Source organism: Neoarius graeffei, chromosome 12 (genome assembly GCF_027579695.1).
Source record: "Neoarius graeffei isolate fNeoGra1 chromosome 12, fNeoGra1.pri, whole genome shotgun sequence".
Taxonomy (NCBI): domain Eukaryota; kingdom Metazoa; phylum Chordata; class Actinopteri; order Siluriformes; family Ariidae; genus Neoarius; species Neoarius graeffei.
In genome coordinates this window covers 75,873,005-75,891,506 of record NC_083580.1, presented here as the reverse complement: position 1 = coordinate 75,891,506, position 18,502 = coordinate 75,873,005, and the positions used below count along the sequence as shown (strand labels likewise).

At 41.8% G+C, this 18,502-nt stretch overlaps 1 protein-coding gene across 1 annotated transcript in view; it reads right to left on the bottom strand.

Moving 5' to 3' along the window:
• The window catches only part of aldocb (aldolase C, fructose-bisphosphate, b), a 38,119-nt gene that overhangs the window by 5,346 nt on the left and 14,271 nt on the right, over positions 1-18,502 (bottom strand). The window contains exons 3-8 of the mRNA XM_060936424.1: positions 13,228-13,439; positions 8,469-8,523; positions 6,714-6,874; positions 6,535-6,618; positions 2,375-2,549; positions 1,907-2,106 (exon numbers count right to left, since the gene is read on the bottom strand). Of these exons, the coding sequence (XP_060792407.1) occupies positions 1,907-2,106; positions 2,375-2,549; positions 6,535-6,618; positions 6,714-6,874; positions 8,469-8,523; positions 13,228-13,439 (887 nt within the window). The remainder of the gene's footprint in view (positions 1-1,906; positions 2,107-2,374; positions 2,550-6,534; positions 6,619-6,713; positions 6,875-8,468; positions 8,524-13,227; positions 13,440-18,502) is intronic.

Below are 18,502 nucleotides of genomic sequence, written 5' to 3'. Positions count from 1 at the left end.
CAAATAAAAAACACCAAATGAGGTGATTAGACTACAAATGTGGGCATCATTATTATAATATGATGTATCTTGCTTGATATTTGGAGTAGAAAGACAATATTTTGATGTTTTTATTGTGTTTTGGGGTGAATGTGACTGAAAACAAAATGGTACAAACGTTCACTTTTGTTAACCATTGTTTTGGGAAATTTGATTGAATAAAGGACATTTTTTGTAAGGCAACCTTGTTTTTTTTCCAGACTCTTACCAGTCTTAGCAGCTTGTAAAAACATTGATATTTATTGCTTTATATAAAGAAATACAATTAATATTATACAGAATTTAGTTCAGCCTTATGGTCCGGCCCTCCACAAAATTTCCTGTTTCTCATGTGGCCCTATGGAAAAAATAATTGCCCACCCCTGACCTATACATTCACCACTCGAAGACAAACTTCATATCTCCGTGCCGCCGTGTAATAGCCTCTCTGTACGGCTGTTGTATTTTCATAAGCAGTCAGTGCCTTCATGTACAGGACAAGAAATACATGGACATTCAGAAACTGATTATTTGGTGTAAAATTAAAAAAAAAAAAAAAAAAAACGACATGACAAATACTGGGGTCTCGTTTATACAAATATGCTTGGAGCAGGTCTACTGTGAGTGCTTTAACATTTAATTGTTTTAAGTTCCTACAGATGTTCGTAAGTTCCCACACGTATTCCTAAATCCTTCTTACCCATGGACAATCATCTCAAAGCTTAAAATGAGAACAAGTATATTGACTCCACCTTGAGAAAACCCTCAAAGTAGAATAATTCAAATTAATCAAATCAATCGTAGCAATTTTTCTGTTAAATGGTCACAATGCAGCCTAGTAAACTCGACCCAACCGCCTAGCGGCCAAAGATATTTTTTGCCTAGCGAGTGGGTCTAGCCTCGCACCATATAAACAAAAACACCCCGGGCATCAAATCGTGCCCGCCAATCACAACGCAAGGTTTTTGTTTGGATTCTTTGGGCGGGCTTTTGCAGGAGTGACGACAAGGCTGCACGACGCTGGAGAAAGCGCAACAGGAAAGATGGCTACGGCTAGTGAACAGCGCGCGTTTGACTCCGCTTTGGAATCAGTTTTAGAAGAATTAGACTTGGAGTTTTCGTTGAAACATGAGCAGGAAGAGGCTCTCCGCTCATTCCTTTTCAAGAAGGACGTTTTCGCTGTTTTGCCGACCGGCTATGGCAAAAGTCTGATCTACCAGCTGGCTCCGCTCGTAGCCAAAAGGATGGGGCTAGTTTGTGCAGTACGAAGAATTAATAAACAGCTTTGAAACATTACTTTTTGATTGTTTCTTATTTTCCCGTTATTTTAAATTTAAGGGAAATTATTTCACCAAACACCACTAAATAAAAACTCTCAAAAACAGTTTAAGCAAACCCTTGAAAAACACTTGGAAAAAAATGTGTATGTGGTACAGACTCCAAACTTGTGGTCATTATCTCCAAACTTCTTAATATCTAGAACCTGTTTATTAATTAATACGCATTTTGAAAAATTATTTAGTTTCAAGGTCTCCCCCACTGCTTTCTGTCGCTCTGACTACGTCACTGTTGCGCTGATTGGTCAGAGCGTTGGCCTATACGCACAGAGACAGTTTGAAAGACAGCGGGTTGTTCCTCCGACCCGCTTCGGAAATGTCTACGGATCGAGGCCAGACTAAATATTCACATTTAGTCTGGCTTGCCAGGCTAGTCACAATGGACAGCTCTTGGTAGAGGATTAGGACATCTGGAAATTGAGTTCGTCTTGGAAAATACGTTCTCCGTTATAACGCGATATTGGTCTTCTAACAGCGAGTCGCTTGATGAACATTTTGATCAATTCTGTCGTAACAAGCAAACAAGCGCAGGCAGAAACTCCAAAACCCACCTCAGCGCGCTTGATGAACTCCTCCGTGGCGGCTTTCGTGTTCTCCTTGACCCCGCGCCAGGCGCCGAGGGCTGAAGCCTGCAGAGCGCGGCCGTAGGAGAAGGTCAGTGCCCACGGCTTGGTCAGGGGGCAGGTGTTGATGGCGTTCAGGTTGACTGATGCCTCCTCCTCACTCTGTCCTCCAGACAGGAAGGTTACGCCTGGGTGAGAAAAGGCAATCGATTAGCCACACTGTTGAGTAAAGGTCAGCACTTAAACTGTTGTACAAGTGTAAAGCTAATCATCTACTGTGTGGAGACCACGAAGGGATTAAATCTCTCCCTCTCACACACACACACACACACACACACACACACACACACACACACACACACAAAAAAAGTAACACAGGTTACCCAGAATGACGTCCAATATCATTCAAGAGCGTAATGCTAATTTAAGACAAATGCAAGCGCTACGATTCGTTACCTGTGACTGCTGGAGGAACGGTGCGGCGCAGGGCGGTGACTGTTGCCATGGCAATCTCCTCAGAGGAGAACTTGGTGGGGCAAGAGTGTCCGGCGGTCACCATGTTGGGTTTGAGCAGTGTGCCCTCCAGGTAGACATGATGGTCAGACAGAGCCTTGTAGCAGGCAGCGAGGACCTGGAGCACAGTAATGCATCAGAAGGTGAAATGTATTAAGCCTCGGTCACAACCGGCTGTACGTGCTCCTACGGCCGGTCTACGTGCAGAAAACGCAAGAAACGCACGGAGGGCGCGCGTGTGACGTGCTGATTTTCGAGCCGTAGACCGGCCGCAGAGGTTCTTTGTAATGTCAAAAACTCTACGGGTGCTTACGTTTTTCAGGTCGCAAGACAAACTTACGGCCAACGTGCGTCTTTCTCCACGAAAAAAAAAAAGCAGAGATCTGAGAAACGCCAAAAATCGCACGGCCAAAAAAAAAAAAATTGTATGTCCGGTTGTGACCTAGGCTTTAGAATGCATTGTTGGCTTATAGCTTCTGACCACTAGGGGCACTGCTGAGCACCAAATACCATAAAGCAGATCCTTGAACAGGGTTTCTGCAGGCTTGAATAAGTTCAATTTAAGACCTTTTTAAGACCATAACAGGTTAAATTTAAGACTTCTCATATCATCTGTAGCCGCTTTATCCTGTTCTACAGGGTCACAGGCAAGCTGGAGCCTATCCCAGCTGACTACGGGCGAAAGGCGGGGTACACCCTGGACAAGTCGCCAGGTCATCACAGGGCTGACACATAGACACAGACAACCATTCACACTCACATTCACACCTACGCTCAATTTAGAGTCACCAGTTAACCTAACCTGCATGTCTTTGGACTGTGGGGGAAACCGGAGCACCCGGAGGAAACCCACGCGGACACGGGGAGAACATGCAAACTCCACACAGAAAGGCCCTCGCCGGCCACGGGGTTCGAACCCGGACCTTCTTGCTGTGAGGCGACAGCGCTAACCACTACACCACCGCGCCAAATTTAAGACTTATGCCGCACAAAAAAAAAAAAAAAAAAAGAAGATTGGATGAGCCTGAATTACTTTCAAAATAACAAAATTTATCATTCACCAATGAACTCATTACATCCCTAGGGTGCGCTCTTGCATTAATGAGGAACTAAGTTGCAGCGGAGCCAAAGACATCCCGCAAATCACTTGAGGATGAGGCATTCGATTCCGTACGGTTTGCGTGTTGTAGCGTTGCAGTTTGCACGGAGTTAGCTGATACACCGTCCCGAGATGTGCTTGGACCTGACAACGGTGAACAAAATTGAGTCATGGCATGCGATTGTTGCAGACTTTTATGGGCAGCCTGGTGCTTCTCCGCTTTCGCGGGCGATTCCAGTGCCTTTACACCCAGGGTGCTGAGTTTGAGTGTTCTTTTGCACAATGTGCAGTACGCCTCAAACGGATTGTTTGGTACACGTTTTAACCAGTCTACGAAATCATTGCGTTCAAGCCAGCAGTCGTTAAACTTGCATTTGCCCATTTTGCTACAAACCGTGACGATCTCCCTCGCTTCTTTTAGGCTCTACTGTCCAAATGTGCGCGTGCCATGCCCTGTGCATCACCATGCCAACCGGGCTAGACGCCGGATTCCACTGTCTCATTTGTAGTTTGCAGCGTAGCCTACTGATACTAAGTAGGCCTAGCCTATATGACCAATTATGAATATCACCAACGCATTTAACAAAAAAAATGGACGCAAGGATTTAAGACTTCACAAAATTACATTTAAGACCTACAATGCAAAATATGCTCGTATTTTAGACTTTTTAAGGCCGTAAATTAGGATTATCAAATTAGACTTTAAGACTCCGCAGAAACCCTGTTGAAACATGAACATCAGGGCAGCTGCTGGAGACAACGCTGGCTGAAAAGACCAACGTTATAAGAAACTGTTGTGAAGAAAATAAAAAAACAAACCCCCCAAAAAATACTGAAGTAAACTGGCACAACAGAAAACCCTGAGAGATGGCATTATTTTTCCGTTCACCTGTGAGAAGGAATAAAACGGCATCTTCTTTAAAAGGTGCGTGACGTAAAATTTGTGAAAAATAGATCTCTTATGCTTAAAAAGGTGTTTTTGAATAAGATATTTTTTTTTTTAAAACCCATTGAGCCTACCCGCATTTCTACCCACGTACACAAAGTTCCTCCCTCCAAGACTTAGGCCGAATCCCATTTCACCCCTTGGACCAACCCCTTGGCCCTTCCCCTCTATTTTGCACGTTCACGTGAAGGGGTAGGGGTATCCCAATCCCAGTTAACGCGGAGGGGTAGGGGAAGGGGGAGGGCTTCTGTACCCCTCCAAACGGAGATTTTCCTGGAGCTGACTCCGAACGAAGGGGTTTGAGTGATTTCCCACAATGCCATGCGGATTTCAGCGAGATTTCATGCGGATTTCAGAAAGATGGCGGTTCCCGCGGCGAAAGATTGTCATAAATGTATTTTCTCCATTATTTACGTGTTTTAAGTTGTTATCCAGAGGAAACACGCCGCTTGATTCGCTTTCGAGCTGAGAATGAGCAGCGATTTCTGAAATCCAAGCTGCTGCTAAAAAGCTTTGGGAGTGAGTATTGTTTTCGGTTGCTTTACTGCGTACGTTTTGTTCTGTTATTCTCGCTTTTATTGTTTACATGAGTGTTCTGACACCTCATTCTGTCGGATGTGGTGCACGAAGCGCCAAAGATATCCCATTCAGTGGTGTTAGTTAACAAATCACACCCTGCCAGCAGAGATTTCTGGTTCTGGCTCTGACTGTAGCGGCTGGTCGCAGCCAATGACGCATTTGGTCGCGTTTTGCTAACGTAAACGCTGACGGAGGTACGCGATGACGTATGCGATCGTTGAAGGGCTATCCCAATACGTAAGGGTTGAATTTCAAGCCCTATCCCTTGTAGCTCAGTTTCAAGGGGAAGGGCCAAGGGGAAGGGGTAGAAATTAGAATTGGGATTGGGCCTTATAGTGGTTCAACTTGAGTTAGCAACCACGTGATCAAAACGTGCTACGCCGTGCATGTCCGCCACGATGGTGGATATACAAAGCAACCAGGATGGCAGCTGCTGAAAGCGCGTCTGTAAACAATGCTGAATTTTCTCAGCATTACCACGATTTGAACGATCGGGCGAAGATAGAGGTGTCGTTTTGACCCACTTTTTTTTTTTTTAAAATAAAAGGTCAGGCTTTTCTGAAGATGCTTCTACTGACCACAGAGTACAAATACAGGCCATTTCGTCCCATGACCACTTCGTCCAAAGCCTTTTTTCATACGCACGATTGGTTATTTTATATTTCAGGTACTTGTTTGTTCGAAAAAAGAAGGAATTCTGAACGGAATTTGACCGAAGCAAAACATTTTTGTAAAGCAAATGAGTGCCATAGTATGGATCACGTTAAATCTTTAGGTGCCGAGGAATGCTCTCGCGGCGGCTCTATTCGTGAATCCCGGGCCGAGGCGCGGTCCTACTGACCCGAGACCGTGCTCTTTCCAAGGTGGCGGCTTAGAGGGAGGGGCCTGTAAAACTTGGCTTCGCTGGGAGCTTCGTTAGCAGGGTTATTAATTTTTTTTTTAAAGCCGGTTGGATCTTTAAGCGTGGAGCAGCGCTCTCGTGGGGCTTTCATTCTTGAACACAGGAATACCGGAAATATAAAATAATTGATCGTGCGTATGAAAATGGCTTTGGACGAAATGTCCTGATCCCCTCGTCTCCTCTCCGTACTAAGCCTCAGAGTTTCCTCGCTCTCTTTCTGAATTGTGGACGGGATTCCAAACAAACAAACCCCGGAACGTGCCACGGTCACGGTATAGCTAAAAGAATACTTAAAGCAGCCGACAAACAACGAGAGCTGCGCACGCGTGACTACGTTTTGTATGGAATTTTGCTTGACCCTGCATTTGTATTTACATCCACCAACATGGCCGACATCCGGGTTTCTATTTTGCCTTGATGTCACTTGCAAGTCAAGAATATTAACAAAATCCCACTTTTAAAGGAAAATAATCAAAACACCAGCGTGCAGTGGCACAAAACACAAAGCCGTTACCTTCAGCACATCACCGTTTTATTCCTCTTACATGGTTACAATTACACGTCAAAACATTATTTACCTTCTCCGTGACGTACTGGCAACGCTTGAGGTCATGATCTCCATCAGGCAGGATCTCGGGCTCTACGATAGGCACGATGCCGTTCTACAAAAACAGAACAACGAGGATAGAATTACTGGATCTCTCGTTTATCACCATCACTGTACAAACTGCGCAGCTTGAGGTGTTTCAGCGCCCACCTGCTGGCAGATGCTTGCATAGCGAGCCAGGACATTGGCGTTCTCCTTGATCGCCAACTCTGAAGGAGTGGTCTCGCTGATCCGCAGCACACAACGCCACTTGGCGAAGTCAGCTCCGTCCTTCTTATACTGAGCACAGCGTTCCGACAGGCCGTCCAACCCTGCACGCACAAGACAGGAAAATCAGGTCTGACGTCTTCACGACCTCATCACCTACTGAGGGTGCCAAACATGTTCCCTGTGGGCTGGAACCATCCCGGTCAAGGCTCAAATACACCCCGTTAAAAGAATAAAAAAAAGTCTAGGTTTCAGATTAAAGACTGTAAAATGAGCAGAAAAATGAAAGAGTGAACACTTGGGTCACAAATTGTAGTACTTTTATTTGCGAATAATTTTGCAAATTACGTTTCCTGACCCTCCCCCAGCGCTCGAAACTAACGGTGTCCCGATGTCCCGGGGACCATAAAAAATGTCATCGGGACACAAAATTATCATATCTGGGACAATCCCGGGACAATGGAAAAAAATAGACCTAGAAAAAAAGTTCTACATTAATATTATTTACAAAGCCGTAACACACACATAGACATTCACCTAATTTGTCAATTTTAATTTTAAAACGTTAACAGCGAAAAATACATAGTAGCTACACTTTCGATGCACCTGCATCCGTAGGCTACAGAGCAGCGCATTCTGTTCTAGAATCTTCGGCCGGTGTCCGCATTATATGGACTTGGAATGGAATTGCTACCGCACACGCTGCGCCGACTCTTGCCAGAACAAAAATGCTGAAGTGGTTGAAGCGGACCGACCGCGGGGAAGAAACTGAAAGCCCAGACATAACGTCTCCGGGACCTTCAGGATCCAAAGTGTCATCGCCTGGTCTGCAGGCAACGCTAGCAACTGAATGAACTGAATGAACACTGTTAGACACGTTATAAAATACAACAGGAATGATGTGGATGATATTGACGGAAGATACCGTTCAACAGAATAAGTGAGTTTTCTTGGTGTCTTTCTAGTTCAGAAAGTTTAGTCAGTCAGCAGCACAGCTAGGCTCGGACCTGGCACTATGCTGATGTTGCTAACGTTTGCACCTGGCAGCGAAAGTTCATAAAATGGATAACGGAAAGTTCATAAAAATGGATAACGGTAATGGATAACGGAAAGTTCATAAAAATGGATAACGGTAATGGTGAAAATTATAAGTTGGCCTTATAAGTGCCAACAGATATTCAAGGTATAAGTAGATGAAATGAACATAAAAGGGGTCTTATTTTCAACTAAAGTGTACTGCAGATGTAGGGAGTTGAAACATTTTCTGAATGAGCTAGTTGGCCCCTTTAAATAAACGGGTATCTATTCATACAGTGAGATCGCCAAAGTTTAATAAACGGAAAATGCAATAACTGTAATTTTGAAGTAGATGATGTATTGGACATGTGTCGCTTGTGTCTTGTGACTTATTGTAAAAATGATATAAAGGGTTCAAAATCGCATAGTTACAAATATAATAGTAACTTCATATGATAATATTAACCACTGGTTATTTCAGAGAGGAAAAAAATGGGGACACTATTGCTTCCATTCGGGACAATACAACACAGAATTCGGGACCACTGGGGGACACAGAAAAAAAAAAAAGTTAATTTCGAGCCCTGCCCTCCCCACTTCAATATTATGGGCAATTCTGTGATTCAGGACATCCCAAACCGGTAGGGGTGTGAATACTTGTTTAGTAAATGATGTCTTTACCCTGTGTTGTGGTTTCACCATTGGTCCCTGCCAGAGGAACGACACCCTTGTCAACCTACAGGGAAAAAACAATCTTTAGCAGTGGACCGTGAAAAGAAAAAAAAAAAAAAAAGAAAAAAAATTGACTTAATTCCTAAAAGGCAGCATTCTTACCAAGGAACATACAGTACAGTGAGAGGAAATAAACATTCACACGCTTTTCTTGGACACCCTTCATTCTCCAAATACAACAAGTTGAATAGAATTATGCTGCGTTCATGTGCTATGGGAAGATGATATTTTCCCATTGGGAAGTGGTATTTACCAGTGTGTTGTGTTCACATGCTTTTGTTGTTGTTGACAAATTAAAGATGGTGGACCAGATTCAGAATCAGGCCTGTTATTTGGCTAAAACAATCAGATTCAGGGATGAGAATGAGAAATTGTATTTTCAGCTGAAAATTTAAATCGGGGGTCTGGGGACCATCGGCCCCCAGCCAGGTCCAGGGTGGAGCCTGGTCGGGGGTCCAGGGGGCCAAAGGCCCCCGGAAGCTAATGAGTTTTATACATTTTAGACCACTAGAAATGGTCTCAGATTGCCCAGTTGAATAATATTTTCAGTCCAAAGAAGCTTGAGTTTTGGACACTAATAAACAAAAATAGTCTCAATAATGCTCAGCTAAAAACAATTTTTAACTTCATGCTAGAATGAAAGGAATGATGAATATAAATTAAACATATAAAGACAGAATATTTGACATAATCCTGTAAATGTTTCAGTTACTTTATTAAAGAATGCAGTTACCTCTTTTGCAGTGAACTTGTCTCAACAGAAACACAATTTCCCTGTTGAACAGTTCTCTCAGCTCCCAAAGTCACAATCACATATAACCAGCAACACTACTCTAAGTTTTCAACATATTTACAAAGTTCTTTTTCTAGGAATGCTTCATTGCAGAGATGTTTTTTTTTTCCTTTTAGCAGCTAATCTGAATAAGCGATTCGTTTTCTTTTGTGATAATTTTCACCATTTTGAAGCTCTTATTCGCTGTTACATCCTCAATCTCCGGCCTCGTGGAGCGCCATGTTGAATGAGTAAGAAAGCGAAACGCGAAGAACCAACCAGAACGAAGCTTGCATGTGACATTTTGGCCTTTCCTATCTATGCTCGTTTACCATACTCGCGATATTTCTCTCTCAACGGCCAATCAAATACAGCGTACGTTCTGAACTGCCGATGTAAACAGAGCCTTGTTCCCGATGGTTGACCGGGTCAACACATACCTAACCCCCCCCCCTAAATATTTTCTCCTCGGATTTAGACGATTCACAAAAATGACCCCTGGGTTGATAAAATCCGCGGAATTCCGCGGAAAATTCCCATCCCTGTAGATTGCCTTGTTAATCAGCTGCAGCAGGAATACGAGTTATCAAAAGTCAAAAGGTAAATAATGCTGAATATTTCCTCATCATGACAAGTAGAGATTTTCTTAACACACCGAATGCCACGCAGTTTTTGGAAATTTGGCTGTAGCCACAATGAGAGTAGCCAGTATCTAGATCATTGTTGGCGTTCTTTGGACAGCCACAGAATATTTTGTATTAGGTTATAATATACATATTATAACATAATATACATAACATGACTCGTTTAAAAGGTGAGAGTCAGCTTTCCGTAGGTGAAAACCACTTCTTTCTTGGTTCATAAGCTAGTCTTGTACTGCTCGCCGCCATGTTGAAAAGGTTAAAGTTCATCTCATCTCGGCAACCCGTGTATCAAAATTTTCTACGAGTTGCCCAGTGGAAAATACCACAAGAGGGGGCGTTCATGTGTGCTTTCCATGTCGGCGTTTGGTATTTACCATAATTCCCATAGCACATGAACGCAGCATTACCATCAAAGACTTCTACATTTGTTTCACCAGATCAGTGCCGGGTTTCTCAAAAGCCTCTTAATGCTAAGAGCATCTTTAAGAGAGAGAGAGAGAGAGAGAGAGAGAGAGAGAGTTCATTGTGCTGCTCGCTCTACCATTTAACGATCTTCGTGCTACGATGCTTTTAGGAAACTCGGCACAGATTATATTGAACCTGAAGATCTTCTTAGCAGAGGAGTTTTATATGTGGTGTAGGAAAAGAGATGACCGCGATGCAGCTCATTGCTTATGGTTTGTTCCTGCTGCTTTCAGGTCGTCCTGCAACTCCTTTCCAGTGGCTCCTCTCTAACCTTCCTTAATATTAGTCGGAGAGCAGGTTGTAAAATCTTGCCTGATGGACCTGTCTGGTTCCATGGACTTTCCAGCTGCACGTTATCGAACCGGTTGTACCAACCGGGACGTTTAAGATCATTGCTATGGCTCTGTAGTAAAGGTTTTTCCATTTGAGTACTGTTTAATAAGGTTCTTAAAAGGGGAACTGAAGTCATTTTTAAACGTGCTTTATTTCTTAATTAACGTGTTATTCAATTACGTTTTCGGTTTTAGTAACCTTATAGCGTGACTCGTATTGGTAACTAATTGCAATTAAACATTATACTTATCGGCCTATTCAGTTTTTAGCCGTGTTGAATTTAGTTCGTTTGGTCCACAGTAGGCGTCGCTCATCCGTGCGATCTTCACGAGACTTGTGCGAGACTTCGAAACGTGAAGCGTCAGCCAGGTGTCAGTGCCGCCATTTCGAAAACCGTTTTCCAAACGAAATATTGCACAAAAACGAGTTTAAATGACGATTACTGCCTACTTTTTTCAAACTTTCCTGATCGCTACCAAAACAAACAAAACTTCAAGCTTGATTACATCAGCGTTCGAAAGAGCACGCGCGCATCTTTTGACAACCCGTGTCCAAAATCGCTCCCTACTCACTACATAGGGCGCTATATAGTGGGGACGGCATTTTGTAGTGCTGTCCGAAACCTTAGTGAGGATTATTTACACCCTATATAGTGCACTCAAAAGTATCCCACAATGCATCACGAAAAGTAGTGTACAACCGATGGTCACTAACCAAAGCAATATATCCCATCCATTGCGGTCGCGCTGAAAGGAATCAAATTAAAAGTCTCAAATTTGATTTAATAAAAGGCAGCAGCAAAGAAGAAAGTATTCAGCCTTGATCTAAAAGAACTGAAAGCTGCAGGGACTTTGTACTGATTAATGTGTAAAATGCGCTCAGTATAATATGGATTTATCACAAAAACACACGCATGTATTTATTATTTTGAAAACCCACCAGCTGACTGATCTGGCACGCTTTAATTGTGCGACAGTAATGATGTAAATAACAGCGCGACGGACTAGTGTCCAAAAGTGGGTTTTTTTTCTTCTTCATTTTACCAATGAGCTCCCTATACAGTCCTCTATAGAGTAATTCCCTATATAGTGAGTAGTGAACGAGCAAGCGATTTCGGACACAGGGTCACTTTGATTTCCGCTGTACGTTTTACTTCCGTTCTACGATGTCTCGCACAGGTCTCAACGAATCTCGTTTACGGCCGTTGCTTTGGACTGATACATTACAGAGCATATTTCAAAACACTCAACTTGCTCTAGCAGTGACAAAATAGCGATCAAAAACACATTCCGATATTTAATAAAATGAGAAATAGAATTTTGATAAAACATTTGCCTTCGGTTCTCCTTTAAGAACTTCGAGACATCGGGTGTTATTTTGGTGGATACTTGCACTGGAAATGTGTTAAATAAGAAAAATTAAACTGGGAATCCTGAATACTCATTTCACCTCGCTGTTACATGTTGGCCGTGTTAAAGGAACAGTCCACCGTACTTCCATAATGAAATCTGCTCTTATCTGAATTGAGACGAGCTGCTCCGTACCTCTCCGAGCTTTGCGCGACCTCCCAGTCAGTCAGACGCGCTGTCACTCCTGTTAGCAATGTAGCTAGGCTCAGTATGGCCAATGGTATTTTTTGGGGCTGTAGTTAGATGCGACCAAACTCTTCCGCGTTTTTCCTGTTTACATAGGTTTATATGACCAGTGATATGAAACAAGTTCAGTTACACAAATTGAAACGTAGGGATTTTCTATGCTATGGAAAGTCCGCACTATAATGACAGGCGTACTAACACCTTCTGCGCGCTTCGGCAGCGCATTGATATCTGAGCTCCGTATCAATGCGCTGTCGAAGCGCGCAGAAGGTGTTAGTACGCCTGTCATTATAGTGCGCACTTTCCATAGCATGGAAAATCGCTACGTTTCAATTTGTGTAACTGAACTTGTTTCATATCACTGGTCATATAAACCTATGTAAACAGGAAAAACGCGGAAGAGTTTGGTCGCATCTAACTACAGCCCCAAAAAAATACCATTGGCCATACTGAGCCTAGCTACATTGCTAACAGGACTGACAGCGCGTCTGACTGACTGGGAGGTCGCGCAAAGCTCGGAGAGGTACGGAGCAGCTCGTCTCAATTCAGATAAGAGCAGATTTCATTATGGAAGTACGGTGGACTGTTCCTTTAAGGAGAAATGTAATTCGCTGACGGAAAATTTCCTCTTCTGCACCCACTGTCTAACATCTTTAATAATTAAATCATGTAGTCAGTCAAAGAGGCAGCATTTCACTCCAGTTGCCACTTTGTACGGTCACCTAATCCCTAATCCTAATCCCGCACTGGCCATTTTATTTACACTCACTGACATTTCCTCCTGCTTCCATGAGCTCTCAAAAGCAAGATTTTTCATTCATATATAAAATAAATTCAGCATAAGAAAACACTGTCTTGATGTTCTCATGCCACCTGGGTGGATGGGGCTGTAATTATACCTTAATGCCCACGACAATGCCCTTGTCCTTGATAATCTTGGTGAAAGGAGTGCCATCATCTGCCTTCTGGTAAAGCGTCTCATGGAAGAAGATGACGCCGCCGATGCAGTTGTTTATGCGCTCATCAGCCGTGAAGAGGAGCTGGCGGTACAGACGGCGGTTCTCTTCCGTGTTCTCAACGCTGATAGGGTTCAGGCGCTTGGCCATGCTGCCTGTTTGCACACACACACAAATTTATTGCTTCATGCCAAGAGGAACTGCTGCAAACCTCAAACTTCTGTAACCGTTGCGAAAAGTATATCGAAAGTGATTATTACTACTACAAGCCTCATCCGATGTGAAAACTAGTTACGGGTTGTTTTACAATCAGGGTACACAAGCTAAAAATCACATTTAACACTTATTATCTTCAGTATCAAAAGGCTTGACTAAATAAACTTGGTTGTTTATTGTAGCCCTGTGATAGCTCTATTTACCATGCAAAAAAAAATTGTGATAACATTATTTTTGGTGAATGTATGGCAATATTAGCCTGGCAAGCCAGACTAAATGTGAATATTTAGTCTGGCCTCGATCCGTAGGCATTTCCGAAGGGTGTGGGAGGAACAACCCGCTGTCTTTCAAACTGTCTCTGTGCGTATAGGCCAACGCTCTGACCAATCAGTGCAACAGTGACTGTGACGTAGTCAGAGCGACAGAAAGCAGTGGGGGAGGCCTTGAAATAAATAATTTTTCAAAATGCGTATTAATAAATAAACAGGTTCTAGATATTAAGAAGTTTGGAGATAATGACCACAAGTTTGGAGTCTGTACCACATACTTAACATACACCTTTTGTTCAAGTGTTTGCTTAAACTGTTTTTGAGAGTTTTTATTTAGTGGTGTTTGGTGAAATAATTTCCCTTAAGTTTAAAATAACGGGAAAATAAGAAACAATCAAAAAGTAATGTTTCAAAGCTGTTTATTAATTCTTCGTACTGCACAAACTAGCCCCATCCTTTTGGCTACGAGCGGAGCCAGCTGGTAGATCAGACTTTTGCCATAGCCGGTCGGCAAAACAGCGAAAACGTCCTTCTTGAAAAGGAACGAGCGGAGAGCCTCTTCCTGCTCATGTTTCAACGAAAACTCCAAGTCTAATTCTTCTAAAACTGATTCCAAAGCGGAGTCAAACGCGTGCTGTTCACTAGCCGTAGCCATCTTTCCTGTTGCGCTTTCTCCAGCGTCGCGCAGCTTTGTCGTCACTCCTGCAAAAGCCCGCCCAAAGAATCCAAACAAAAACCTTGCGTTGTGATTGGCGGGCACGATTTGATGCCCGGGGTGTTTTGTTGATATGGTGTGAGGCTAGACCCACTCGTAGGCAAAAATATTTTTGGCCGCTAGGCGGTTGGGTCTAGTTTACTAGGTTATGGCAATATATGTCATATTTAGCAAAATTACTCGTGTCATTTAGAAAAAGTACTTTTTTTGACCACAGGTAGCTCCAAAAGGGATGCACTTAAATTAGGGCTGCACGATTATGGAAAAAATGATAATCATGATTATCTTGATCAAACTTGTAATCACGATTATTAATCACGATTATTCTTGATGTTAGGGAAATCACTTAAATTTTATTTCACTATATTCAAACAAACAATATGAACAGCTTTCAGTGCAGAACGAATTTTAAAAGAGAAATTCTGATTTCCAAATGACAAATAAATGAAATTTATCCAAGAAATTACCAAAGGATGAAGGAACTGAAAACTCAATTGCAACAATTACACAGCATTATACTGAGGCCTACAAGTTTTTAGCTAGAAAGACCAGCCTATCAACATGCTCTGGCTTTAAACATGAGCGAAGGCAGGTCACAGCATTGCCTCCAGTGCTAAATACGCTCAATCTGTTACCTACTCTCACGCTATCACCCCTTGAAGAAGATACCGCCAGTGTTGCCAGATACTGCTGACGTTTTCCAGCCCAAAATATGTTCAAATCTGCCAAAATGCACTTAAAACTGCCCAATCTGGCAACACTGGATACTGCTGCACTGAAGCTCTGCGCACTTGGCTTGCTTGCTTATTTAGGCGGAGTAATGAAACCTTACATGCGTCAGTTCGCCCCCTAATGGTTTGGCGGAGTACTGGTCAAAAAGTGCTTGATCAGATATGCAGCAGAGCTCGCATTTTAAACGGAAATAAATCGCAATTTTCATTTAATTTAATCGTGGCAGCCAAAATCGCGATTTTCGATTAAATTCGATTAATTGTGCAGCCCTAACTTAAATCATTCTTTATACCATAAAACACATATTTGGTTCCATATCATTGGAAACATAGTTAAGTTTTAATGTTGAATGCCAGTAAGTTTTCAGACTATTTTGATCAAATTAGTATGGAATTGTGTCAAAAAAAAAATAAATAAATAAATAAAAAAAAAGTCCTCTCTGAGAATCACTTCATTTGTTTCTCCCAGCCCTGCTTAAAGCTACACTTAATCTTCTTTATCTTATAGCAGATTACACAAAACTACCATACACACACACGTCAAAAAATTACCTGAAATCTGTTCTTTAACTTGTCCTTCACTTAAAAACTGGTACAAGAACCAGTTTGAATCAATTTGAATTTTGGACCCCTGTGACACAAACTTTGTCCCCTGATTGTAAAACAACCCTTACACAAGTCGCTTATGGGCGTTGAGCGACACAGGACAGGCTTGAGGAAATATTCGAGCCAGTCGTTTAGATTCTGCACTTTATTGTCGATTCGTACTCAATTTGCATAGAATTGTGAAACTTAGTTCAAATGTACATACATAAACAGACTTGCTTTTTCGCTAGCTCTTAAGAACAATCATTTCAAGAATCATATTGATAAAAAACATTTATATTTTAGTTTAAAGCTAGACTGCCTTTCAGATTTTTCAAGTTGAGGTCATAAAAAGAATTTCTCAACACCCAATTATTTGTGTTCAGCTACTGAATTCGAATCACAGACTTCCAATTTTATTAGTTAAAAAAAAAATTAAAAAAAATTAATGAATTTAAGGCCATGTGGCCCTAAATTCTCCGCTGTTTGTTCCTGCTTCACTGTGACCCAATTCAAGATACAACATTATGCATCACATCATGTGGTGGGCTTTCCTCGTTCACGCAAGGCATTGTGGGATACAAATTTGAAACAGGAGAGAAAAATGGAGGACGTGAGTGCGCGAATGAAACGTGAAAGACCGACTACAGTAACGGAAAGAAAGCGAGAAGAAAAGACGTTATGTTATATACGAAGGAAAGGAAACGCAGGAATTATCAAACTAATAAATATCGGCGGTCAGCGAGCACCTCGGTGTGATCAGCTGTTCATTTAGCGACAGAATGATGGAACTGTCAGTGCACGCTCAAAGGTAAACCTGCGCACATGGACTTCCTCTGTCTGCTCGACTGCGTGAAGTGAGCGATTTCATGCACATTATTTGCTTTAATCCCTTCAAATTAAATAACTTCCCAGTCACAGAATGGCCTGATATTTTGTGAGATATTCCAGAAATAAACATATAAATCACAATGACCACATTTCAGACGGAACTGAATTTCACAAACTTGAAAGGCCGTCTCATTTTAAAGAAGTGGCGACCATCAGGTTTAATTTCAACAACATGATTCCCCAATCTCAGTCACTGAGGTGCCAATAATTCTGCAACAGCTTTTTTTAATAGAAAATACTTGAATCATTTCTAGTTTAGTGGACAAGTGTAATTATAGTCAACATAATTTTTGCCTGTTCACTTGAAAGATGCTAAGAATTGTGTTTTTAGCAGTGTGCAACTTAAAGGAGAACTGAAGCCATTTTTAAACTTGCTTTATTTCTTAATTAACGTGTTATTCAATTACGCTTTCGGTTTTAGTAACCTTATATCGTGACTCGTATTGGCAACTAATTGCAATTAAATATTATACTTATCGGCCTGTTCGGTTTTTAGCCGTGTTGAATTTAGTTCGTTTGGTCCACGGCAGGCATCGCTTAGGCCAAAAAAAAAAAAACACACAAAGTGTGTTTCCGGTAACCGACCGATCGAGAATTTCCGCGTCAAAATTGCCGACCGTAAAGTTATTACAAATTTCCCTCGATATTTTAGTGTAAGCGGCGTTAGTTTGTCATAATTTTTTGTTTCAACGAATTCAAGTTGTGAAAGAAACGATAAAAAGTAAAAATGTTTCGCCACTTCTATCAGCCCTCCTGCATAAACTGAGCCGAGCCGCCATTTTGAATCCTCATTCAAGGCTGTAATGCAAATTGCTTCCTTTTCAGTATACAAGTGCACTTCCATGGCAGGGAAAAACACTACATTTTGCCGCCTATGTAGTCCCCTATTTATACAAATAGGAGTCATTCAGGATTCCACCATGTTTTTGCTCTGTGTTTTTGCTCGACCCAAGTTCGACAGTAGGCTAGGCCGTCTGCTTTTAATGGAAGTAGCCTAGGACGTTATTTTCACTTTATTTCTTGATAAGGTGTTTTCACATTATTACATGAAAATATCATGAAGTATCGCTTCTGGAGATCATAACTCGAACTCTTGCGATTTTTTTTTTTATTCGTTTAAAGATTTAAAACTTATTTTATTATATGTGGTATAAAGGATTCTGTGCCAAAATACTATTTTGTAAGATGTTTACTTATGTTAATTTTTTTGAACAAAAAAAAAAAAACAAAAAAAAAAAACCTTTCCTACCTACCGACCTTATTTTAGTATTTCATGTTACCGGAAACACACTTTTTTTTTTTTTTGGCCTTATCCGTGTGATCTTCACGAGACTTGTGCGAGGCTTCGAAACGTGAAGCGTCAGCCAGGTGTCAGTGCCGCCATTTCGAAAACTGTTAAACAAAATATTGCACAAAAACGAGTTTAAATGACGATTACTGCCTACTTTTTTTCAACCTTTCCTGATTGCTATCAAAACAAACAAAACTTCCGGCTTGATTACATCAGCGTTCGAAAGAGGCCGCGCGCGTCTTTTGACAACGTTGCAAAGTGACCATGTTGGTCACTTTCCCTGTGTCCGAAATCGCTCCCTACTCACTATATAGTGAGGACGCCATTTTGTAGTGCTGTCCGAAACCTTAGTGAGAATTATTTACACCCTATATAGTGCACTCAAAGTATCCCACAATGCATCACGAAAAGTAGTGTACAACCAGTGGTCACTAACCAAAGCAATATATCCCATCATGCATTGCGGTCACGCTGAAAGAAATCGAATTTTAAAAAAAAGTCTAAAATTTTATTTAACAAA